A 26,836-nucleotide genomic window follows, 5' to 3' on the forward strand; every position below is an offset into this window, starting at 1 on the left:
AAGGAAGTATTCAGAAATCAAAGGCTTCCATACAAGATCTACGCAGGGGAAACCTGTCTTGTAGAGACCGTAGATGTCTCTGTCTTGGTGCCAGCAGAAGTGTCATCCTCTGCCAAAGGATTCTTTCCACAGCAAAGCGTGGTGATCATACAGTTGCGGAACTACAAATAAAAATTGAAAGATCATTAGCACATGCAACTTGCATCATCGGGAACAAGCTGTAAAAACCATCTCAAAAGATCAGTGATAATTCTAGAATCTGGAGCAGAACAAGATGGTTGTTCTACCAAGAAGTGCATGTTTACAATTGGTCCTAATGCACCAACTGCAGCCCTTCCTCAGTTGCAGATTTAGTGAAGGTTAGCCACGGTTAGCTACATATTAGTTCCAATTCTTCTCAAGTACCACAGTGCGTTTTAAGTTGGGTCTTCGAAGTAGCCACAAAATGCAATTGGTATAAACTGTGATAAACAGGTTGTTGATCTGTGCATGATATAGGGACCATATGATGCCTGTACTGGGCACAATTTAAGGTGCTAGTGTTGACCTTTAAAGCCCCACATAGCTTACAATCAGATGACCTGCAAGACCTCCTCTCCTGCAATGAGCCTCCCCTGTGTCTGACAGGTGCTTGCGAAGATGCCTCCTGTGCCACAAACCTGGCTATTGGATACCCAGGGCTTTTTCTGGGTAGTTCCAGCTAGGGAATCCCTAAATACATAGCTAAGTTGTAGTATTTAATTCTCATTCCCCCCAGAATTTAGGGTGATGGCAAGGACACAGCTCTTTGGTCAAGCTTTTATCATTTTAATCATTTCAATTTTCAGCCTACTTTAAAGTCATTAGTTTTACGTGCTTATAAAATGAATATAATTTGAACTTGATTTAAATTGCAACAGTCATACTTTTTTGTTATTGTAAACTGCCTTGAGAGTTGCAAGGGCGAGATATAAATTTAATAATAAATAAAATGCATAAAAATCTGGACACTGTTGTGTGTATTCATTCATAAGGGCAGCCTCCCACCATCTGCCTCCTTCTGCCTCCCTAGCTCTTTGATTAATTTGGAATGATGGCTTTTGTCCCAAAGGTGCTTTTTCCAAAGCCAACTGGACTTTGTTCTTTCTTTGAAGACATTTCACTTCTCAACCAAGAAACTTCTTCAGTTCTGACTAAAGTCCTTCAATTCTTCAGTCAGAACTGAAGAAGCTTCTTGGATGAGGAGCAAAACATCTTCAAGAAAAAAACAAAGTCTAGTTGCCTTTTTGAAAAAGTCTGGCTGCCTTTTGGGATAATCATGACTGGGTGATTAAGACTCTGCATAGACGATGGGGTTTGTAGTCTAATGTAACTGGCCGGCATAGTTGGTTAAGTCTTTATTTGTCTTTCCATGGTGGCTCCTCCTGAAATCCTAAAGAAAGTGCTTATATTTATCTTAATTGGTCCCTGTGTTTCAAGGTAAGTGAAAATCCTTGGCACCCTCCAGACACCAAGGAAATAATTCATAAGCCTATAATTCATTCTGCTTAAAATAACATTCTGCTTAAAATAACAGTTCAGCCTTCTTGCCTTGAAAGGCTCACAAACAATGAGATCCGTTAGCAACTTCATTTGATCCAATGAAAGAAGAAGAAGCTTTTGGCATGTTCAAGGGTGTAAGAACATCTTCTCCAGCCTCAAACTTCAACCCCTAACCCCACCTCCCTCTGCCCCACACATCCCTTGAACAGTTGTTTGGGATTTTCAGACTGACGTGTCAACCCAGCAAGATGCATTGCTGCTTAACACATAATGAAGCTGCAAAATTCACTCAAGAGAGTGGCTATCAGAGGTGGGTTACTCCTGGTTTGGCTCGATTCAGCCGAATCAGCAGTGGTGATTTGGCCTGGGTCGCAGAACCGGCAGCGACCCAGGCTGGCCATGCCCCCTGGACCGGTTCCCCGGTAACTTCTGCCATTGCCGGCATGTTTCTGCGCATGCGCAGAACAATTTATAGTCAACTTTCCTTGCACAGTCAATGTGCGCAAAGCGCAGGCGCAACGAACCGGTACCAACTGGTACAGGAACCCACCCCTGGTGGATATGTCATGGGCCAGTTTCATTTGCCATCTGGCAATGAAACCACTGAAAGTTCTGTTGCTTTACCCCAATCCTGTGTTTATAATACGGAGAATAATTAGTCTACCTGGCAGGGTCTGCAGCATGAATTATTATGACGTATATTGGAAGCACTTTAAGCACTTAGGGAAAATGCTGTAAATGCCCATCATCATTACACTCTTGAAAAGCCGTGGCAACATTTCCAAGTTACCTGTTTGTTCATTACGATATAAATCACTGGATTGTAGATTGCAGAGCTCTTGGCAAAGAAGGATGGGATGGTCATAAAGACAGGGCCAAAATCAGATCCTTGATGAGTAAAGATATAGAAAGCCACTGAGGCATAAGGGACCCAGCAAACAAGGAAGGCAATCACCATAAGGATGACCATACGAGTGACTTCTTTCTCAGCCTTCTGGGTGGTGGCTGATTCCTGTTGCTGAGCAGCGGCCTAAAAAGCAAAACAAGGGATGTGGTTGAGACTTTACAACTGTGCTGTTTAGAATGGACAGATGTTAACCGAAGGAAGGACCATGCACACTGTAATTAATACGTGTGGAACACTTGTGGGATTCACTTACCTTCCCTACCATTCGCAAATGTCTGTGCATGCGCACGACCTTCTGCGCATGTGCAGTGCTCACACATTACGTCAGGGTGGGTGGGCGGACCTTCCCGCAGCCACCGCTACCGGTTCACCCGAACAGGAAATAACTTGTTGAATACCACCTCTAATGTGGAAAGAAGAAACTCTACATTATGTGGAGCTCTCAAAAACATGTGCGGCTTGCAGTCCTACCTGTAGCTGACACATTGTGTGTGTGTGTGTGTGTGTGTGTGTGTGTTTAAGTTAAAATTAAATGTAGTAAAAATAAGGAGGGGAAGTCTGGATAAAGGAAACCCCTTATGAAAATAAGTGGAGGAAGTTTGAGAAGAAGGTGGGTTTCACTTCACATCTGATCATTTGGGGGGTTTGCCTAGCCCCTGTAGGAAGTTATCACCCAGCCCTCTCCCAGAAAAATGAAATATCCTAGGAAATATTGAAAAGGCAGAATATTTCTCTGGATGTGAAAAGGAAGAAACATGTTTTAAATTGAGAGTAGCTCACTGCAGCTTCCTGCCCATCCCCTTTTGTCAATGGGCCATTGCCCAAGCAAGTCCCTTTACATAATAAAGAGTTCTCCCCTTCAGCTCCAGGGGGATGGGATTAAGGCATGATCAGCCTTTACTCACTCCCCACATGGCATCTAAGAACTCAACCAAACCTGGATTCAAAACGCAGCCTAGAGAGTTGCCCCTGCATGGCCCCATGGGAGTCTGACAACCAATTAGAAGACAAGCTCAAGATCAAAGGCCAGAGAGGGCATAAAACCAGGGACTCAGCATCTCAGTCCTTCCTTCTCTTCTTCTCCACCAACATTGAAGCGTGTGATCTCCTTTTCGGTTCAGGACTCAAGCCATGTGGCCCTGTCTGTCACGATGTTAAAAAGTTTGCTAGGCCTGAACTGCCTGAATTGACACTCAAGAGTTAAACTAAGAAAGCTTTATTGCGCAGGTCATAAAACAAAAAAAGGGTTCTTATCTGAAAGTGATTTATTGCGCACGCGTTACACATTCCAAAATTCCTCTCTTCTTTGTTCGGCAGCCAACTTTTGGCTGACGAAGTTTTCATTATCAAAATGTAACCAATTAGTTATTTTCTGTTTTATTTTATTATTAAAGTTTGTTTATTAATTAGAATACTTTTAAAGACTTATTTTTCTCAATATCTCAAAAGATATGCTGAAGGGAATCAGCCACGGTTCATCGGTCTCTAACAGGGTGTTTTTTTTCCCCTGACAACTTGGTAGCAGAGGTTTGGTCGACAACTTGGTAGCAGAGTTTTGGCTTTTGATGATACAAGCTGAGATGACTACAATTTATGGCTGTATTTTCCCTTCATGCTATCTAAAGATAACCGACTGAGCCTAATTAGCAATGTCGAAGAAGAGAAAGAAAAAGAAAGATGGGGCGAACACAGATGAATCAGCTTCCTCTGACAAAGAGGCTCCCTCGGACACAGAGAAGCAAGATCAAAACGTGCTTCAGGAACAGCAAGATTCTTCAGGTGCCGAGCCAGAAATGGGGGAAAGAGTTACAGAAGGCAAGATCTACGGACTGAGGTCAGTAAATGTCCCTCATTATCAAGATACAATTAATGAACGGCAAAAGTCTAAACGGCAACTGCCGGCAGAGGAAAATTCCTCCCACGCAGAAAGCAAAGTTTATGAAATTCCCCCAGATGGTGAGCAAGAAATGCAAAGCTATCTAGATCAAATAGAACTGTTTGAAAAATATGCTAGGGAGGCGAGAGTGTGTTTTGAAGAGATAAGGCGAAGTAGAAGAAGCTCCCCCACTCCCAAAATGTCTGAGGACGCCATCTTGTCTTCTTCAAAACAACAGCCTAAGACACACCACACAGAGTTCATTGGTCAATTAGAACAAAGAGACATGTACACGTCACCGAGGTCACGTGGTCCCTTTGAGTCAACTGAACTCCCGCATACGTATAGAAAGGAGAGGCAGCCAAGAAGTGAAGCTGCACTGCCATCTGCTGGCGAAAAAAAATTATTACAGCAAAAGATTAAGCAATTGGACCAGATTTTCAGAGATATGTCTATGAGTCCTTTAGAAGCCAAAACTTTGTCTCCAAAGGTTAAGTCTTCAATACCCCCTGGCGGTGTGGAATTCTCCCTAGATGGAAAAAGGCAAAGCCAGAGGCAAATTCGAGGAAGCCAATTTGATGTTGCCACGCAAAGGCCAATGATGCAACCCCAGCATCCCCTGGTTCAACAACCAGATTTGCAACCAGAGCAACAAATTGTTCCTCAGCAGGTATTCACAGTCACCCCCTTGACTGGTGAGTCCAAATTAAAGGAGTCAGGAGAGAATTATAAAGCCTGGGTCAGTGAAATTGCGCTCTTGCTTCGAAGAGAAGGCACATATTCCATGGTTTTTAATCCTCCCCGTCAACCCTGGACACCTGCAATAAGAAACCTCGAAAACAGAGCTATCACGACTTTACTCATGTCAATGGAAATTGAGATCCAAGGTATCTTTCCACCTGATGCAACTGCCCAAGAAATATGGGCTATTTTGGAAGATTGCTACAGGCCCGTTTCAATTGAATCCTCATGTTTGCTCATGTCTGAGTTCCATGGTTCGAAGTTGAAACCTGGTGAACGAATTGGTGGACATTTGACCAAACTGAAAAGAATGAGAAGTGAATTGAGACAAAATGGCCATGTAATCGATGATATCCAAATGATTAGCATCATCATTAACTCATTGAATTATGAATGGAAAGATGCTGTTGCAAAGATTAACTACGTGCCTATTGCTCAACGCACAGTTAACCACGTTTGCAGACTTTTAGTGGAAGACGAAGCTATCAGGTTAGCTACCCCACATCTGCAACGGCCTCCAGCACCAAAGGCTCCAGCCAGACGTCCCTTCCGAGGAAGAGGCTACGCTCCAAGGATGCCAAAATGCTACACCTGCAACCGTGTGGGACATGACACCCGGGATTGTCCCCAACGAGTTCCAGCTCCCGTCACGTACCAGCCCAGAGGAACAGATTCCAGAGGCAGAGGTAGAGGCGGAAGACAAGGTCGTCGTGGTCCAAGGCGTGATCCACAAGCTCCACTTGCAACACTGGCCATAACCAACGTTCCACAACCTGATCCAAAGTTCGACAGACGTCTTTTGTGGACTTTAGATAGTGGAGCAGCTGTGCACGTTACCCACAGAAGGGAACTTTTCACAGAGATGGGCGAACCAGAGCCCGAGTATCGAGAACTGTATTCCTTCACCAACCACACTTGCAAGGTTATGGGAAAAGGAACTGTTTACATTGAAGAGCTCGATACACACATCCCTGATGTTTATTACATACCTTCAGCAACCAGTAATTTGCTTAGTCAAAGTCACTTGTCTAGAGAGTTAAAGTTCCAGGTTCACCACCTCGAAAAAGCAAGTTACTTAGTTAAAGATGGTGATATTGTTGCTGAAACCATGCTGATTGGTGGTGTTTATTACTTAAAGCCAAAGCCTAAAGGGCAAGCACAGGCAAGTATGCAAACTCCAAAAAGGCACAACGCAAACCCAGAGAGAGTTGTCCCAGAGAGAGAAAGCGTTACTGTGCCAAAGGCTCCTAAAGCCAACAAACAAAGAAAACAGAAACAGATTGTTCAAAGTAAGCCTGAGGGTCCTCATGAAACTGTTAATGTTGAGAATTCACTAACTGGTAAACCTTTGCATTCCAGGTGTATTCACAAGTGGCACAGAAGATTGGGGCATGCCAGTTTCCGTGTTCTTAGAAAGATGCCGGAGTTCGCAAAAGGTTTGGATCTAAAGGGGTGTAAGGTGTTTTTGGATTGTGCCGTTTGCAAAAAGGCTAAATCCAAGGCGGCTGCAATTCCCAAACACGCTACACGCCGGTCAACACGCATTTTTGATTTGGTACACACTGACATAGTGGGTCCTTTCCCACCAACACTTGGTGGCAGAAAGTATTTTTTAACAATTGTAGATAATCATTCTAGATATGGATTTGTATATCCTATGAGAGAGAAATCTGAGACCTTTCAGATCTTTAAAGACTTTGCAGCGTTTGTTTCTACACAATACCAAGTTCGCATCGCCAGAATCCAGAGTGACCGTGGTGCAGAATTCATGTCTCAGCGTTTCCAGGACTGGATGCGTAAGAATGGAATTCTTCATCAGACATCTGCTCCATATACACCGGCTCATAACGGAGTCGTAGAAAGAAGACAAGGGGTTCTACAAACCATGATGCGTTGTCTTCTAGAAGATGCCAATCTCAGTAACGCATACTGGGGTGAAGCAATCAAATATGCAAATTACATTGTCAACCGTACTTGGAGCAGTGTAATCAATCAAACTCCTTTCTACATGCTATATGGCTACAAGCCTAATCTCAAGAACCTCCATATTTTTGGTTCATATGCTATGGTGAACACTCCCTTAAGTCAAAGAAGAAAGGGAGGTACAGTAGCAAAGAGACTAAGATTTATGGGTATTGATGATAATTCAAAATGGTACAAATTCATTGATACTAAACATGTGATTGTCATTTCACAATCTGCTAATTTTGAGGAAGACATTGACTGGTCCAGGATTCATTCCAATGATCCTGAAGTTTATTTTCCTAGAGATGGTGTTCCAGATGCCACGCAGCCTGATGACAATTCGCAGGCAGATATTCCTTCTACCAGTTCTTCACAACCTGATGTTCCGTCTTCTCAAGCCGCGGATGCTGATGCTAGCGACGAACGTGAGGATGAGGATGATGATGAAGAAGAAGAAGAAGACTGGTCTGTTGTTCCTAGACGCTCCAAGAGGGCCACAAAAGGAATCCCTCCACAACGTTATTCATGGCAACTGACAAAATCACCATTACCTTTGATTTGCAACGTTACTCTTCCTCCAGAGACATTCACACAAATCAAACAGCTTCCTGATTCAGAACAAGACAAGTGGTATGATGCAATGCAGGATGAAATGGACAGTTTAAAGAAACTTAATGTATTCACACCTGCAAAACCTCCAGCAAATAAGAAAGTCATTGGCACCCGATGGGTCTACAGAATCAAGAAGAAACCGAATGGTGAGTCTTTATACAAAGCCAGACTGGTAGCTCAGGGTTTCGCTCAACGTTATCCTGAGGACTACACAAACACTTACTCACCAACAGTCAGAACTGAAAGTGTAAAAATTGCTTTAACCACTGCAACTATTCTTGGTTTAGAAGTTTTCCAATTTGATGTGGACACAGCTTATCTACATGCAGACCTAGATGAAGAGATCTACGTAAGAAGCCCTCCAGGATTCCGAAAGCAAGAAGGGGATACCTGGTTCCTGAACAAAAGTCTTTATGGTCTGAAACAGTCAGGTTTAATGTGGTATTTATGTCTTACTGACAAACTAAATTCAATGGGCTTTATTAAGTCCGAAACTGATGAATGCGTGTTCACAAAAAGATCTAACAATGCATATGAGATAATTCTTGTTTATGTTGATGATATTGTTTATATTGGTCCAAATAAGAAAATGAGTGAGATTTTTGCTAAAAGTTTGCAGAGATACTTCACACTAAAATCTTTAGGACACATTAGCACTTATTTAGGTGTTCAAATTGAAAAGACACAGAAGGGGTTTAGTCTTTCACAAGAGGAGAAAATTGACCACATTCTACATCATTGCAACATGAAAGATGCTAGCACAACAAAGACACCCATGCAAACAGATTTTCACAACTTAACACATGAACCAAGTCCTGAGTTCGAAAATCAAACACTTTATCGTTCAGTCATTGGTTCACTATTATACATTAGTAGTTGGACCAGACCTGACATCGCACTTAGTGTTAATCTTTTATCACGACACGTAGGTAAGGCAACACAATTTCATTGGTCATGCATTAAGAAGTTGTTGAAATACCTAAAACACACTAAGCACATGAAGTTATTGCTAGAACCAACACACACTGATCAACCAAAGTTGATTTGTTTTGCCGATTCTGACTGGGCGAGCGACAAGAAGTCGCGCAAAAGCACTTCTGGTTACATGATGTTCCTAAATGGTTGTCCTGTTTACTGGCAAGTGAGAAAACAGAGTTTTGTTTCATGTTCATCTACTGAAGCTGAATATGCTTGTGTTTCAGATGCTTGTAATTCTCTAACGTGGTTTGATGCTTTGATCACAGATATCTGGACACGTCCGATTCGACCAATCACCGTGATGGAAGATAATGTATCTGTTGTTTATATTTCTGAGTCACATTTTACAGGTTCTAGGTCCAGACACATTGACATTCGTTATCAAAACACAAAGCAATTAGTTAAGCAAGGTTTTGTTAAATTGCAATATGTTTCTACACATGATCAGATCGCAGACATGCTTAACAAACCACTTGCCGCAAATCAACACGAGTATCTGCGAAAGAAGATGTGCCTTAATTGATGATTTGATGACGTCAGCCCAGACTAGCAAAAGAAGGGGTGTCACGATGTTAAAAAGTTTGCTAGGCCTGAACTGCCTGAATTGACACTCAAGAGTTAAACTAAGAAAGCTTTATTGCGCAGGTCATAAAACAAAAAAAGGGTTCTTATCTGAAAGTGATTTATTGCGCACGCGTTACACATTCCAAAATTCCTCTCTTCTTTGTTCGGCAGCCAACTTTTGGCTGACGAAGTTTTCATTATCAAAATGTAACCAATTAGTTATTTTCTGTTTTATTTTATTATTAAAGTTTGTTTATTAATTAGAATACTTTTAAAGACTTATTTTTCTCAATATCTCAAAAGATATGCTGAAGGGAATCAGCCACGGTTCATCGGTCTCTAACAGGGTGTTTTTTTTCCCCTGACACTGTCCACCATTAAAACCATCTTTCCAAGAAGCCTCGATGTCTCCAGTGTCTTTTCCCCCCACTTGGAGCCGAACCCAGAAGGACATTTCTTCCAACACCTCCATTGTTCTCCTGTCTCCGTCTTCATGAGGCCCTAACACAAATGCTTCCATAAATTATTATAAATATAAACTTGGATTTCTTTTTAGGAAAGCACATATCTGGGATGCTGGAAAATGATCACTCAAAAATCTATTAGAACATGGTGAACTCTTGGCACTTGATGTAGCTAGAAAAGCCTGGGAAATTGCAGATACACTGCCGAAGATGGTGGAAGTGGTTATGACTATAACATTATTTCCAAAGAGAACCAACCAATCAAAACATTTAATATCTTAACAACTCTGGTTCTTATTCTCCATGAGTGGATTAAATGTTTTCAATCTGAATTGGTCTGGTGGAGAAAAGGTTCCTCTTTCTTTAGAATCACCCACCTGTTTAACAGTGCAGACAAGACGACCATAGCAGAAGAAGATAACTGTCAATGGAGTGACAAAGTGTACAAGGAACATATAGATGACAAAGGACTCATTATGGACTTCTGGGGTTGGCGTATAATAATCAACTCCACATGAGCTCTGCATGCCTTCTGGGATATACCTGTATTTAAATAAAACATAGTGAAATATTACGGTGCTGAATTAAATAGTCATAAGGTAAAGGTAAACATGTGTGCTAGTCGTTTCCAGCTCTAGGGGTGGTGCTCATCTCCGTTTCAAAGTCAAAGAACCAGTGTTGTCTCTCTTAGCCCTAAGAAGGAGGCAGTGGCAAACTACTACTGTCCATGGATGACCATGTGACAGCCGTGGCAAGGGGGGCGTTCCACCAGGTTCGCCTGGTGCGCCAATTGCGCCCCCTATTGGACCGGGATGCCTTGCGCACAGTCACTCATGCGCTGGTGACGTCTCGCCTGGACTACTGTAACGCTCTCTACATGGGGCTTCCCTTGAAATGCACTCGTAGACTACAGTTGGTCCAGAACGCGGCCGCGCGGGTAATTATGGGGAGTACAAGGTACTCCCATGTGACACCTTTCCTGTGCGAGCTGCACTGGCTCCCTGTGGTCTACCGGGTGCGTTTCAAGGTCTTGATAACGATCTTTAAAGCGCTCCATGGCTCAGGACCTAGCTACTTGCGGGATCGTATCCTGCCCCATACATCCCTGCGACCAATTCGCTCGCACAGAGAGGGTCTCCTCCAGGTGCCGTCCACCAGACAATGTCGGGGGGCGGCGTCTAGGAGTAGAGCCTTCTCTGTTGCGGGCCCAGCCCTGTGGAATGACCTTCCCCCGGATATTAGGACTACCTCTGACCTCCGCGCCTTCCGGATAAAGCTCAAGACGCACCTATTTCAAGTAGCTGGCCTGGCTCAACCATAGTTCGTTCACACTGCTCCTGATGGGTTTTTTAATTTTTGTGACTTTTAGACTTTTATTAGGGGATTTTAAACTATGTTTTAACTGTCTTTTCTTATCTTCATACCTCCTCCATGTACGCGTGTTCGTTTATTCTGTGTGTGTATTGTCCATGTTGTTTTTTATGTGTTTTATTGTACGCCGCCCCGAGTCCTTCGGGAGAGGGTGCGGCTAAGAAATAAATTTATTATTATTATTATTTGAAAATGATGCCAAGAAAATTGCAAGGACTTGTCCAGGCAGCCTCCAAGAATTGGACACGATTGAGTGAAAGGGGAGGAAGAATCAGGTAAACAGAGCTACTATTCTGGCTATTGTGTTATATAGTTATTTATTTGTTTCTTCATTAACATATGAGTCTGTGCATTAGGTACCAGTCTTAGAGGCTTGGAACTGCTGAGGCTTTTTAGCCAATTCAGTCGGCTGATATTGATTTGAATAGTCATCTTATTTGTAATGTTACATACAGAATAGAGGAGGAGAATATGAAAAGCAGAAAGATAAGGAATGTGGACATGCACGTAAAAAGAGGGGTTTAACCCTAACAAATAAATACAGGAGTGATATCGTTGAGATTTTGGATACTCACAGCTTGGTGCCAACAAAAATTCTCTGTATAAGTTGTTTTTCCACAATAAGATTTGAAAAAATGATTTGAAAAAAATCCAAAGGCATCTGAATTTTTCCAACTTGGCATCTGATGTATTGAGCCAATCAATGATCATATTGTATGGGGAATCCTGGAAATTGCTGTTCAACACACCCAGAAAATGCCAGGTTGGAAAAGACTGACAAATTTATTACCTTGAATATCTATAGCAAAAGATATGATTGGCACACCTGGATCTACATATAAGTTCTATCCCCATTAGCTCTTTTATGTCCATACATCAATTCAAAGCAGGGATTCAACAGATACCCACCTTGACCATCCAATCAGAGGAGGAGCAGCACAAGCCAAGGCCATGATCCAAGTGAGAGACACTCCCATGATGGCGTGAGTTTCGGTGAAACGGAAGTTGCTCATGGGCTTACAAACTACTACATATCTTTCTATAGCCAGGATTACGAGAGACCAAAGAGCTATCTCACCTGTAAGAGAATAAAGCAACCCCTCGGATAAATATTAGAGAAACAACAACAGAAATATGGGGAAACATTTCCATGACCCAAAATGAAAATACTACTTTCTGATTTACATTGTTGTGGTCCTTCATAACATTATTGTATCGCGTTGCATTTATGTGCTTCCCACTCAGAAAATAACCTTGGGATATTTTGCACAACAGTAAAATGAAGTAAAACCACCTAATAGGACATAAAAATCCAGACAGTCATATAATTAATTTGCATTTAAAAATTTTAAGACCATAAGTTACAAAAAAAAAGTGTTAATATTTAAATGCCTGCCAGAGGACAACATGTTGATAGATGTACAGGGAACATGCCAGCTTGATTTCTTTAGGAAAGAACAGAGAACCTCAAGGGTAGAGGCGTTGGGAGAAGAGACCTCTGGGGCTCTTACAAGCAGTAGAGATGGGTGGGGAAAGATGGGTTCTTCATCTTGACAGGACCTAAGCTGTTTAGGGCAGGGGTGTCCAAACTTGGGAACTTTAAGACTTGTGGACTTCAACCCCCAGAATTTCCCAGCCAGCCATGCTGGCTGGGGAATTCTGGGAGTTGAAGTCCACAAGTCTTAAAGTTCCCAAGTTTGGACACCCCTGGTTTAGGGATTTAAATATCAACAACACAGTACACTCTGAGGCCTTGTCCCTGACAACCTCAGGTTCTGGCAACTGCAGCTGCCACATCGATGAAATAAAATATTTTCATTAGCCACATTCAGTCTTTGGTCTGGGGAAAACAGTGTAGATCCCTGATCTGTACCATTTTGAATGGGGGTGGAAAACTAACTGGGGATTAGTGTAAGTATATTAGAGTGGAATACTTAAAATGGCCAGATCCAATAAGCCGTTTTTCTACTCTGTTCTTCACCAACTTTAACTATCTATTTTTTTTATTTGTTTGTTTGTCAAACATGTACAAGATAACAAGTATAGGTATGAACATAAACATGAACAAAGGAAGTAAATACAGTTAATGGGGACAGTAAGACAGGGACAATAGGAATGCTTGTGCCTATAGAAAATTTTCTGACAAAAATAGAATTTGAAAGAATGTCCTTTTTTCTTAGATTCCAGAACCTGCCAGAGGAAGAAAATGAAGATCTTGAAGAGATTATGAGCACAATTTTAGCAGATTATATTAAGGGAGATAAGAAACAATTATGGTGGGATATGGATCTAGCATATAGGATAAACTCAGCATATGCCAGAAGTCACAACGTTCCCAGAGAGGTACATGTTAAATTTGTCAGGAGATCCACAAGGGATGAGGTGCTTGCGACCCAAAGGGAGAGACCATTGAAATACAAAGAGGAACAGGTCACCATTCTTAAACAGATCCCCCCAAAAATAAGAGAGAGAAGGAGGAAATATTCCTCCTTATCAAAAAAATTATGCAACATGGGGGTCTGGTTTAAGTGGCTGTTACCAGAGGGGATGATGGTCTTCTAGGAGGGAAATAGGATCAGAATTAATACAATTCAAGAGGCGGAAGCCTTTATTAAAAAGAATCTCCCCCCCCCCCCCCAGAGGAGGAATTTAGTGGGAGTAGGGAAAAGGACAGCAAGACGCAAGACAAGGAGGGGGGGCGTTGAGGCCCCTCCGGGGGGCAGGGAAGAAGAAGCAATATCGAAAAGGCTTAGATCACAAAAATGAATGTATTTGGAATAATTGTAATTGTTGATAATACAAAAAGTAACAAAGAAAAAATAGTAGAGCACTGTTTGATGATATTGGTTAAATTTGTTCTGATGCTTTCTTTTATATTTTATTTTTAAGATTGTTAAATCTGTGAGTTTCTGGGGAGGATTTTCGCCACCAGTGTGGAAGCTGCAAAAAATTTTCTGTACATCCTTTTACCCTCCCCTATATATTTTAAAATCAATAAAAATTTTGCAATATAAAAAAAATAGGAATGCTTGTGCGCTTAGCACGCCACCTTTACGGACCTCTTAAGAATGGGGTGAGGTCCACGGTAGACAGTTTGAGATTGAAGCTGTGAGGGTTTGAAGCTGTAATTGTCTCCAGACATTTGCCACCTGTAACATATTACAATAACCCATATTAAGGTTTTGCCAATACATGCAGTACAGGGCAGATAGATGGACCATGACTGCTACAAGGCACGAAAAGCGAGCCATTTTTCTATGGTAGATTGATCTTATGTATTGTAACTGCCTCAAGATGCACAATGGTAGAAGAATAATGAAATCCTTCAGCGGAGGAATGGATTGTGAAAATGTCAGAACTCACAGAGAGGGCAAAATTGAACCTGTTTGGGCAGATTAAAAACAACAAAAAACTTTTCTGAAAGACTGGAAACCTTATAGGGACTTTTTGCTGAAAGAAAGAAAGAAATTAAATGATGATTTATGGGTTTGAAGATTAAGATAGATATGGACTAAATGAGGGCCTGAAGGAATTTATATAATATCTAAGGAAGAGTCAGGATTGTAAAATTGTAACTATCTGTTGAAAAGAAGATCAGAAATCATTATATTTCTTAATTTTCTTTTCCTTGCATGTTTTTCTCCTTTTCTTTCTTTCCTTTCTTTTGATTTGACTTTTATTGTATGGAAAAATATTAATAAATATAAATAAAGCCAATATTTTTCTGAGGAATTTTCAGATTGGTGATATAATAGGGACATTGTAAATAGAATATTCTGGGCTCAATCCTTGGCACTTCCAATATACACCAAGCATCAGAGAAACCTTGGGGATAATTCTGTTATCCAGAAAAGTGGAAGTACCAGGCTGCATCTTAGCTAAGTACTCTCTTGACATTCCCAGGATCTTATTCTAATGAGTCTGTTTGAAAGTGTCCTCATTTTTTAAGTTCCATCTGTATATGAATGTGGCGGATCTGTGTAATTTTGCCCAGAGCTGTCCCACTTAAATGCACAGAGTAGGGAGAAATTTAATAAGGAAAAAAATAAAGCAGCCAAACCCTTTTCCTGCCCATCCTAAAATTTCTATATGGTTTGTTTATCTTTTTATATTTTATTCATAAAATAATTCAGTCTGTGCAACTCTCCTCTTCAGACAGTGATTGCCTAGGGAAGTATATTTATGCCCAAAGAAGGAAACATTGGCATCAAAACACAAATAAGAGTGTGTTAAACATTTAAACTAAATTTGTTTATCAGTGATTGCATGACCTCTGTAAATGCCATACAATAAAGAAAATAAATAAATGAACAAATAATAGTGAAATAAGTTACAATTGGGGCCATTTCTGTTCTCTACCCCTCTAGCTCACACATCAGAATTTCCAAACGTTCCTCAAAATTGTAAAAAAACCCATCATTTTTCATTCCTTTTCATCTCCAGTTTTGAACTTCAACAACATTCCAATATTTATGCCTTAAAAGTCACAACACGCCTTTTATTTCTGTCTTGAAGAATAGTTGAATGTAGGATTTGTCCCTCAGAGCACTTAATAAGGGCGAGCTCTTGGAACATTTTTTAAAAATCTAAATGTTAATTTTCGTCAGTATCTGCCTGCACTCAAGCAATAATGTTGGAGCAGATCCTTCTTAAAAGTTTGCTTCCTTCTCAAGGAACTTCATTAGAAGTTTGTTTCTTTTGTAGAGTTTTACATTGTTTTTGTAAATAGTGAAATCAATAGAATTTGTACAAAAGCCATCTTCCTAAACTTTAAACATTCCAAACATGAAATAAGCTGAGATTTATCCACTTTCTTTGGTTATAAATAATGGCATTCGAAAGAGAGGAAGACTTTGGTAGAATTTGTTTTTCCTAGGTTATTTTATTTCAAAATTAGGGCTCCTCTGAGCCCAGTACATTTGAGTAGTAAAATATATAATAATAAACCAAATTTAAATCATTGCAAGATGATGTTTGAAATTGATTTGAACGCATAAATAATTTTTAATGCTTTAAATTTACTGCAGGCTGGTGTGTCGATTTAGTCAAGTTTGCCAGTCCATTAAATTGTGAAAACGTGCCAGAGACACCTATCTTCTGCCTGAACCAGACAAAGATCACAGTAAGAATTTTTGTCTAAAAAAGAAGGTTGGTGAACAAATTAACAAAGTTTTTATATTAGTGCTTTTATATCCGAGTGTGATTTTTTACCATTTCATAGCCACATTAATAACTTGGTTCTTTTTTTTTTTATTCTGCTCGCACTTACGGTAAGTACAGATACTACATTCAAGATATAACTAGAATTTTAATTGTTTTGAAAATTCTGCTTTGGTGTTATAAAGCACATGCTAAGAACCCTACAGAGAAAATCTGATCTATGTAATGACAGCCTACACAGGTTCATTAAGGGAAAAAGGACACCGGAGGAGGAATTAAAATACATACCACCCAATGTAGCAAAGAAGCCTTCAATGTTGCATCCTACTGTCCCAAAAATGAAATATCCATTCATGGAGGTGTACATAGTGGTGGTGAAGCCAACCAAGACCATGAATAGATTGGCTACTGCCAAATTTAACAGGATGTAGTTCAGGGGTGTTCTGAGTTTCTTGTGTTGGATGGTGACGAACAGGGTTAGAAAATTGATGGGAAATCCAAGCAGAATCAGAAGAAACATGTACGCAGCCAAGGCAGAATATTTCCATGGATCTGCCAAATAATATTGGGGATACTCATATGGACTCCGAACAATACCAGTCTTGTTCGACATAGGGATATAGAAATTAAGGCCTTCCGTTCCATTCATGGTGGCAGCTTCTTAGATATCTTATTTCCAGAAAAAAATGCCTGGCTTTCTAACTCTCTTCTTATATATGAGCAGATATTTGTTGAGCTGCTCCTTCCAAGCTAACACTGCTCCCTTTATAAAAGGTGACACTGGGTAAGACTATGTTACTGGTGTCAGCACAACTTAGACTTAGGTCAACATCAATCATAATAATCCAAGATAGAATTGGTCCTTGCATTGACACACACCTGGTACTGTGCCTTTATTTCAAAAAAGCTGTTAAGCATATGCAGATACCCAGTATGGGTAGCTACACGTACATATGAAATAGGGTGAAGGACATAGTAGTCAGTCAGCTTCTGTCTGGTCCAAGAGGCTGCTTTGTACTATTTGCTCATACCAATACAAAAACATCACACCCTCCTTCTGGAAGACCTCACCAGAAGGAGGCAGTCCACTCTCAGTACTAATACAGAGAATGTATAGCAACTTTTAGGGCACCAGTTCCTCATTCACATTGTCAAATGAAGACAATGAGCATATACAATTTGAGATTACTTTGAAAGTGGCTTCTTTGAAAGAATTCTGGGAATTATGTAGATGCTGAGTGGGTGTGCATGTGCATGTGTGTGTGTGTGTGTGTGTGTGTGTGTCATTTGATACAACTTCCCGCTGTTTGCACAGAATTATGATTCCCATTTCCTGCAGTTAGTCCTCATGAGGTGAAATAAGAATGAAACTGATCTTACACTTATATTAAAGAACTAATTTGCATTTCAATTGGACTACCATTAACCATCATTTATAATGTGCCTACCAATTCAAACATCTCTACAATTAAAAACCAAGCACAAAACCAAGTAATGCAAAATAGCATTAAGCCATTGTCACAGTAAACAGAAAACGATAAATAATAGCCTGACTACATCTGTATAAAAAGGTAAACTAGAGCTGTATTTTTCAATTGATAAAGCACAGGTGAGACATGTGGCATAACAGAATAATTTTGATGGAACTTGGGGGAGCCCATTGGCTCTACTTACATGAGAAATAAAAGGGGGAAAGGAGAAATTTATCCACATCTCCCTAATCATTAACCAATCCTCTTCTTGCTGATTTAACTGTAATTTGACTATATCATATCACTACAAGACAGTGACGTGCGGTGAGGTTTATGGCTGGTGAGGCTGGTGACGTCATCAGGAAGGCGGGGAATGGGACCACGTGTGCTGGAGGCTGAGGCTGCCTCAGCCTCCAGCACACGTGATCCCATTCCCCGCTTTCCTGAGCGTGCTCCGCCGGATCGCGCTCCGCAGTCCCCAACAGCAGCTGCTTTTCAGTGCTTTTCTGAGCGTCTGGTATTTAGGACATCCAGCTATCTACCTAAACGCCAGACGCACAGAAAAGGTCTGGCGGAGGCAGAAATGTTGTCGGCGCTCCCAGATGACGAAGCCACGAAAGCGACTGGGGAATGATGAGAACCTTCCTGCCTCTGCTGGACTTCGTGCACTCCTCGCGACTCCAATATACGTCCAGAAGCGGCTTTTGTGGCTTCCAGCCCAACAGCCCCTGCCACTTCTGGATGTCTATTGCAGTCGCGAGGAGCGCGCAAAGTACAGCGGAGGCAGGAAGGTTATTGGCGCTTCCGAGAACCCTCCTGCCTCTGCCGGTTGCCCAGCTGGCACCGCCCCGCGCACACACCTCCTCCTCCCTCCTCTTCCTCTTCACTCCCCAAAGGCTCTTCTCCTTACTTACTCCCCAAAGGCTCTTCTCCTTACTCGCTTAGCAGGAGCCGTGTAAAAGGGATGGGAGGAAATATATATTATTATTATATATTATTATTTCATGATGAGAGGTGAGGCTCTGCCTCCCCTGCCTCCCCTGACCGCACGTCCCTGCTACAAGACTGATTTTGTAAGTAAAGAATATTCCACTCTTGTGCAGAGATATCATTCTCTCTCTCACGGCTTTTAAGTAATAGCTATAAAAATTAATGCATACACTTCAGAACTGAATCCCTCATTCTGCATCTGTTGAACTCTTAAGTTATCCTATCATTATCCAAAGCAGGGTTCTAATATACTTAGGTTAACAACACAACCTGCTTTTTTCCTCCCACCCAAGTCATATGTTCAAAAATCCCTTCTGGATAGTAGCCAAAAAGAACTGTTAGAGAAACCAAAGATATTCTTGAAATTCCCAGAAGCACAAATGATCCCCTATTATTTCCGGGGATAATTGCTGTCAGGTAACTTGTCTCTTGATAAAAATGGGAGCAAAGCATACATTACAAGAAGAAAATCTATTCTAGGGGATATTTATAGTCAAAGGTTACATTGAAATTAATTGAACAGGTTAATCAAGACTAAAATAGGTCTTCTGATTGATTTCACATAATGGTTATGATTACACCATAAAATAAAATAAACAGCTCAGTTAACAAATATTTGTGCACCATCATTTTCTCTTTGCATATCTGACAGCTCTTTATGCAAGCTTTGGAGCTTAGCATGTCTTCCAATCCAAAATGGCTGACATTGTAAGTTTATAAAACTAAAGTAAACATGAAGTAAACCACAAAACTGGCAATTACCTTAGCAGAACCTGAATCTGATTTGGATTCAATCCAGAGTTTAATATAATTAAGAATGTAGGAGGGAGGGAGGAATGGAAGAAGGGAGGAAGGAAGGAAACATTATAGAATATCTTGATGATCCATCTATTGTTTTTTCTTCTATATACAAACAGAAGTGATTCTTCTAGACCATAGTTTTTATATTTCATATTTTAGAGAGTATTACCTGTATGTACCTATTTTTTTACAATTACAATAGCAGAGTTGGAAGGGACCTTGGAGGTCTTCTAGCCCAACCCCCTGCCTAGGCAGGAAACCCTACACCACCTCAGACAAATGGCAATCCAACATCTTCTTAAAGATGTCTAGTGTTGGAGCAAGTTGTTCCACTGATTAATTGTTCTGTCAGGAAAATTCACCTCAGTTCTAAGTTGCTTCTCTCCTTGATTAGTTTCCACCCATTGCTTCTTGTTCTACCCTCAGGTGCTTTGGAGAATAATTTGACTCCCTCTTCTTTGTGGCAACCCCTGAGATATTGGAACACTGCTATCATGTGTCCCCAATCCTTCTTTTCATTAAACTAGACATTCCCAGTTCCTGCAACCGTTCTTCATATGTTTTAGCCTCCAGTCACTTAATCATCTTTGTTACTCTTCTCTGCACTCTTTCTAGAGTCTCCACATCTTTTCTACATTGTGGTGACCAAAACTGAATGCAGTATTCCAAGTGTGGCCTTACCAAGGCATTATAAAGTGGTATTAACACTTCACGTGATCTTGATTCTATCCCTCTGTTTATGCAGCCTAGAACTGTGTTGGCTTTTTTGGCAGCTGCTGCACACTGCTGGCTCATATTTAAATGGTTGTCCACTAGGATTCCAAGATCCCTCATTTCACAAAGATTAAAGGTTTTTAAAAGTTACAGAAAGCAACTCACTATTTTGAACCCCAGACCATTATTTTTATCAACATTTTCTGCATTGCTACTCTTATTTTTGAAACCATCCAACTGAAGTGTGCATGTAGTACGAAGATTACGCTTGGGCAAATCGATTGCGTGACTATTGTGGGAGGCAATACCCAGTTTGGAACAAGGTAAGAAGGAGGAGACCTGGTTTTCTCAGCAAATGAACTTCCAGATCTCTGCTGCTCTCATGTCCAAGTCAAACCTGTAAATAAAATATATTAATAGTGGAAAGCAAAGAAATGCAGATGTTTTTGGTAAAATATTATATGTCCCTCTGTTTTGAGTATAACCAAACCAATTACCACAATTCATTCAAGAGAAGGAAGGAAGGGAGGGCGGGAGGGAGGGAGGGACATTGCCGACCCAATGTGGGAAAGGAAGCCTGGAAGGAAATGCCTTGGTGAGAAATACACAGATTTTTTTCATTTTCCTATCCAGCCAAGCTCATCCAAGGACATGGGAAATTGCAAGTGGAGGTGGCCTAAATAGCTAATAGTTTCTTAAGCACTGCATGGATTTGGCATTGCTGGATTAAAGATTTATCTTTCAGATAACAAAATGGATCGTATTAAGAACTGCTTCAATAAGCCATTGCTGAGGTGGGCACAGCTTACCAGTAAAACTATGTCACCTACATCAACTGGGTGGGGAAAAAAGAACAGCAAAAGAAAAACGTGAGATACTGTTTAAATATTGTTCTAATCTGTAAAAGCAAGGCAAAGGTTATCATCTTAACCATTTTGTTTGAACTGCCATTTCTGAATTAAATGTGTGCTTATCGGAACCTCTGGAAGGTCTGAGCAATAATGAAGAGACAGAGAGAGACACCTTTGCTGGCATGAAAAATCTGCTGTCGAGACCACTGTCAAAGTTCCTGCTATATATGTATATGCTTAACACTGACTATTCTTAGCCATCACTTCTATTTATCTGTTTCCATCCTCACATGGAACACCAAATGCTGCCTTAGCAGCCCACTCATTATCCCATCCAGGCTAGTGTTCCCTGTATCAGGTTTCCCCAATTTGGTACACTTTTATCACAGAATTGCTACCCATTATGGTCAGTCTTTCGTGAACAATTCTTTGCCTATGTACGGTTATGCCTATCTTGATGATCTGTTCTACAGAGGTGTTTGGAAGAGCACCTCTGTAGAACAGCAAGAATTCTAGCAAGAATCCAAGGGCACACTCTGACCATGTTTGCACATGAGATCTTAAGCCCAGGAGTCTTCCCCGTGTCAAAGTTTTGTGGTTGTTTGTTGATAATAGATAGATGATAGATAAATAGATAGGAGAGGAGGGCGAGAGAGGGTAGGGTAGGGATGATAGAATGGAATGGAATAGAATGGGGGGGAGGGGGAGAGAGAGAGAGAGAGAGAGAGAGAGAAAGAGAGAGAGAGAGAGATTTTAGATGCCACCCATCTCACTCTGCAAAGCAAAACTTTAAAGTAGCTGTTTAGTTGGGACAACAGTGATTGCATTTAAGATGCCCTTCCAAATAACTGTAAAGCATAACTATGAATCACTGGTACAGCTGCATGGCTGCTGCAGACATTCACAGAGGAATTGAGGGGCCTGCTTAGGTGACTGTAGCTATCAGGAGGGCTGTCTTGACGGTGACAAAATCATGCTTGGGTTTGCTTTTAGTGGTTACCTTGTACACGTAGCCCTGAGGCTAAACAGAGAGCATTTAAATTTCACCCTGACAAAAGCATCATACTGTAAACAAGGCAATGCTAATGTAGCTGTTCCCTGGAAGGCCTCTCGCCAGGTTGTTGCAAGACCTTGCCATGTCAAGTGTGCTTTTATTGATGGAGAATCTAAAATTGCAGCAGACAGGAATGTGAATGTTTTCCTGAACATATTAAGAAGGTGGGACATTTTTGGGCATCAGGAATTTCTCCTGTTCATGTCCCATCATTCTGCCCAAATATGGGCAATTTTAACTATTGCACCAATTGTGCCCAGTGGCATCCACAAGAGATGTAAAAGAGAGAGAAAAATCTAGATAGCAGCTACAACCACATAACCCCAAAGAATGAAATGGAACGGAACTGGCCATGCAACCATCATTGCACTTTCTCTCTCTCCCTATCCCTCTCTCCCTCACCCTTTCTCCCTTCTTCTCTCTCTCTCCCCTCCCCCTCTCTCCCTGGAATTCTTCCTGGTATTGTCAGCAGCCTTCTCCAACCCAAAATTTAAAGGCATCAATATTTTTTCTATGCTGCTTCTTTAAAATCTGATTTTCACATCCATAGAGTATCACATACTATACTTGGCACTGCTGTTTTCTTTGTAGATATAGACACATTCTTGCATCTCAATATGTTTTCCAAAGTCTTCACTGCTACTGTACAAATTGCTACTGGTCTGCAGCATATTTCTTAATTGGTATACTTTTACTGTTGTTGAGTATTTCTTGGTTCCTTCAGGTCAGTTTTTAACTCCTGGCAACTGCCTGGACTAGGTTTTCAGAAATGACTTGCCATTGCCTCCTTCCTAGGGATGAGAAAGAGTGATTGGCTCAAACTCTCTCCGCTGGTTTTGTACCTAAGGTAGGGCTAGAACTCACAGTGTTCTCATTTCTAGCCTGACACCTTAACCACTACACCAAAGTTGCTGAGTCTGTTAAGATTAGCTTGGTTTTCTTTGTATTTAATCAGTCATTTTCTTCCATTGTGCTCCTCGACTTTTAGTACTAAAACTTGCAGATCATGTGCATTTTCTACAATCAGGGTTTTGAAATGCAGGTAATGCATTACAGTTTAAAAATAATGATAATCTTCTTCCAATCCTGTACCTCTCAATTCAGCATAGAGGTTCAATAGCTAAGGAGAGAGTACACAGCCTTGAATTAATCCTTTGCTGACCAGTCAGTCAGGCTATTTTGCCACATTCTGTCCAGACTGAGGCTTCTTGTCCTATATATGGGTTTTTCATGAATTGGATGTTTTGGGATTCCCATTTTCTGAAGGACAATCCATGCTTGATATGGTTGACACAATGAAAGGTATTTCTACCATCAATGAAGCATATACTGACTTCTTTCTGGTACTCTTTGGCTTTCTCGGTTATTTAGTGAGCATTACTGGAATTGCCACATGTTCTTTAGCTTTTTGTAGAACCATCTTAAACACCTGGCATCTCCCTTTCTATATACCCTAATCCTCCAATCTATATTGCAGCATCTCAAGCAATAGTTCACCAATATGTGAAATTAAGAATACTGTGAAATAATTTCCACACTCTGATATGTCTCTTTTATTTGATACTGGTACGTAGACTGAACCACTTTCAATCCATCCTATTTGGTATTATATTTGGTTAGAATCTTAACTGATTCTTCTTCAGTTGCTTCCATATTTCTGTAGAAATTCTATCAATTCTTATAGGTTTTTGACTTGGTGATAACTGGATCTAGTGTCATCTTCTAGTTTAAGTTTAAGTTTAAGTTTTATTAGATTTATAGACCGCCCCCTCTCCCCGAAGGGACTCGGGGCGGTGTACAGACATCTCAATAAAAAACCGTATACAAAAATAAATACCCTTAAATTCCCATAAAGACGAATTAAACAATAGGCTGTACAAAGTGATAAAAATTAAAAACAACCTAAAAACCCACCCCTAAAAATTTAAAATACAGACTTGAGTGACTAAACTGTGATTAGGCCAGGCCAGCTAAATTGAACAGGTGGGTCTTAAGCTTCTTACGGAAGGAGCAGAGATTGGTGGTTATTCTGATATCGGGGGGGAGGTCATTCCAGAGGGTCGGGCCTATCACAGAGAAGGCCCTGCTCCTGGGCGCCGCTCGCTGGCACTGCCTAGTGGACGGCACCCGGAGGAGTCCCTCCCTGTGAGAGTGGATCGGCTGAAGGGATGTATGGGGCAGGATGCGATCCCGCAAATACCTAGGTCCTGTGCCATGGAACGCTTTAAAGATGATAGTCAACACCTTGAAACGCACCCGAAAAGCCACAGGTAGCCAGTGCAGCCCGCGCAGGAGAGGTGTTATGTGGGAGTACCTAGTAACTCCCACAATTGCCCGCACGGCTGCATTCTGAACCAACTGCAGCCTTCGGGTGCATCTCAAGGGGAGCCCCATGTAGAGAGCATGGGGAACTAGAGATTCTTGTAAATAGGGAGTATATTCCAGGATATCTTGGGTGTGGATGTCCTATCTCTATAGAATTTCATTATATTCCTTCCAATTGTGTTTGATCTTTTTTGAATCAGTCATTATCTGTCCACTGGTGTCATTCAATCTTTCAATTTCAGGGTGAAACCTCAGTCTGGATTTGGAAATCTTTTGAAAAATGTTTTCATTCTTTCATATTTAATGTCTTTGCAAGTGTCAATGTAATGCTGATTCCTGTCTCTTCTGACAACTCTCTGAAATTATTTGTTAATCCTTTCTGAGGCTTTTGTTTTTCTTGGCTTTGGCTTTCCTTCTTTTGGCAATTTTCAACATGTGTACTGACATCTGGTTTGTTTTTTTCCATTTTTAAATCCTGGCGGTCTATTTTCATAGTCATCCTTAATGATAACTTCGATTTCATTCCATAGCCCCTCTGGTTCCTATCAACGAGATTCAAGACTTCAAAGCAATTGCAGATGATCTCCTTGAAAAAGATTGTGTATGTTCAAGATCGGTATTGTGAAAACTGATTTGCATTGTTCTTCTGCTTTAGTATGACTTCGAGCACACACATGAGCAATTCATGCGACTCATTATTTCAACTTTGCCATTCAATTCTCCAATTCAAGCAGCACCTGTCAAGTGCTGGGCAAATCAGAAGATCCCAGCAGTTCAAATGAATATAAAGATTTATTGCAACATTCAGTTCTCTATAAGAATCTGAGCTACTAATGGACAAAGCAATTTGGTGGTAGGTAAGAAGAGTCAAAGGCATTCAAGGTGGGCTGGACTTAGGTCTTTTGTGGGTGTGAAGGGACTCATGACTGATGATACTTTTGACCCCTCCCTCAGGCTCATCCTGGTAATCTCCTAATCACCTCTTGCGTGAGTGTTCTATTAATTTCAGATGGAATTTGACTGTAAACTTCCATCAACTTCTTTTTCTTCTGCACCTGAATTTGTAGCATAAACTTGGAACATCGTTGTGTTAGACTTGCCTGTTAAGTCTAACTGATATTACTCTGTAGTTGGCAGCATTGGACCCAAGTACTGTCTTTGCTATGTTCTTCTGTAAAAATAAAAGCAGCGCCATGTTTTTGTTTTTCATGTGGTGGGTAATAAACAGTATGATCTTCTGACTAAAAGTGTTCAATTTCAACCCATTTTAATTAGGTGGTGTCTAAGACGCCAATGTTTAATCAGTTCATTTCCTTTTTTACACTGTTGAGGATTCTCAAGTTCATGTACTTATGTTCCACGTTCATGATGTAATTCTCAATTTTCAGCTTCCAATTTTTTGTGTGTAATAATAGCAGCAGCTACACATCCAGAAGAATTTAATGTGTCTAACCATAAACATTATTAATACTCTGAAAGGTCCTCAGCTTTTTCTCAGTATCATGTTATGCGAGAGCGGAGTTCAGAGGCCCATCATCTGAGCATTATATCATCAATCATTTTATCTTGTATGTCCATGTGTGTGGTTTCTTTTTAAATAAAACACAGGAGTGATTTACCATTACCTTCTCCTGTGCATTATGAATTAATGCTTTTGCCATTGTCACTGAAGTGATCATCTGCTTCCAGCATTTTTCAATATGGTTGCTGACTAATATAAGTGGCTGTTTGCTTTTGCTGGGCAGCTGAGATGGCCTTCACACCTTGAGTGATCCTGGTAGGTGTATATATGCTTGACACATACTTCCAGAGGCTTTTCCCTCAGGAACACAAACTCTCTCTCTCTCTCTCTCTCTCTCTCTCTCTCTCTCACACACACACACACACACACAGCATATCAAGACCTGAGGGGACATAGGTGTAGATACAGATATTTTATCACATTGATGTGACCAGGTAGATATGTTATTTGTTTCACTTTCCTGGAATGATTGCCTGAAAGCTTCTCTCTAGAGATTGAGGGCCAAAAAAATGGACGAAGTCCAGACCTCTTTCAATTGTCCATACTCAAAGGAGTGCTCAAGCTAAGACAACATCCTGACTGAAACTGGATTATATCATGAAAGGGTGAGTGAAGGTAAGAGAGTGCCCTATGTTTTTATAGCATCAAGCTGTTACCCCCTGCACACGATGCGATGAGAAAACAGATAAGTGAAAATATGAAAAATGATCAATAGTGGAACTTCTATTTCTTAATTCTCATCCGCTCATAGAATTTTGGTTGCGAACAAGCTACTACAAAGTCACTTCAGTAGTGAGATAGCAACAGCAATAGCACTTAGACATATATACCACTTCCTAGAGCTTTATAGCCCTCTCTAAGCAGTTAAGAGAGTCAACATAATGCTCCCAACAATCTGGGTCCTCATTTAACAGCTCTTGGCAGGATGGAAGGATGAGTCAACCTTGA

General features: G+C 40.8%; 1 protein-coding gene across 1 annotated transcript; it reads right to left on the reverse strand.

The window, feature by feature from the left end:
- Positions 1-38: 38 nt before the first annotated feature.
- On the reverse strand, positions 39-16,808 carry RHO (rhodopsin; the record flags this gene model as incomplete). The annotated part of the gene is made up of 5 exons (XM_081938262.1): positions 39-161; positions 2,312-2,551; positions 10,006-10,171; positions 11,909-12,077; positions 16,448-16,808. 5 exons carry the CDS (start codon positions 16,806-16,808, stop codon positions 39-41), a joined length of 1,059 nt encoding a protein of 352 aa, XP_081794388.1.
- Positions 16,809-26,836: the final 10,028 nt, after the last annotated feature.

The sequence above is a fragment of the Natrix helvetica genome, assembly GCF_964273705.1.
Source record: "Natrix helvetica genome assembly, chromosome: 1".
NCBI classification, from domain to species: Eukaryota; Metazoa; Chordata; class Lepidosauria; order Squamata; family Natricidae; genus Natrix; species Natrix helvetica.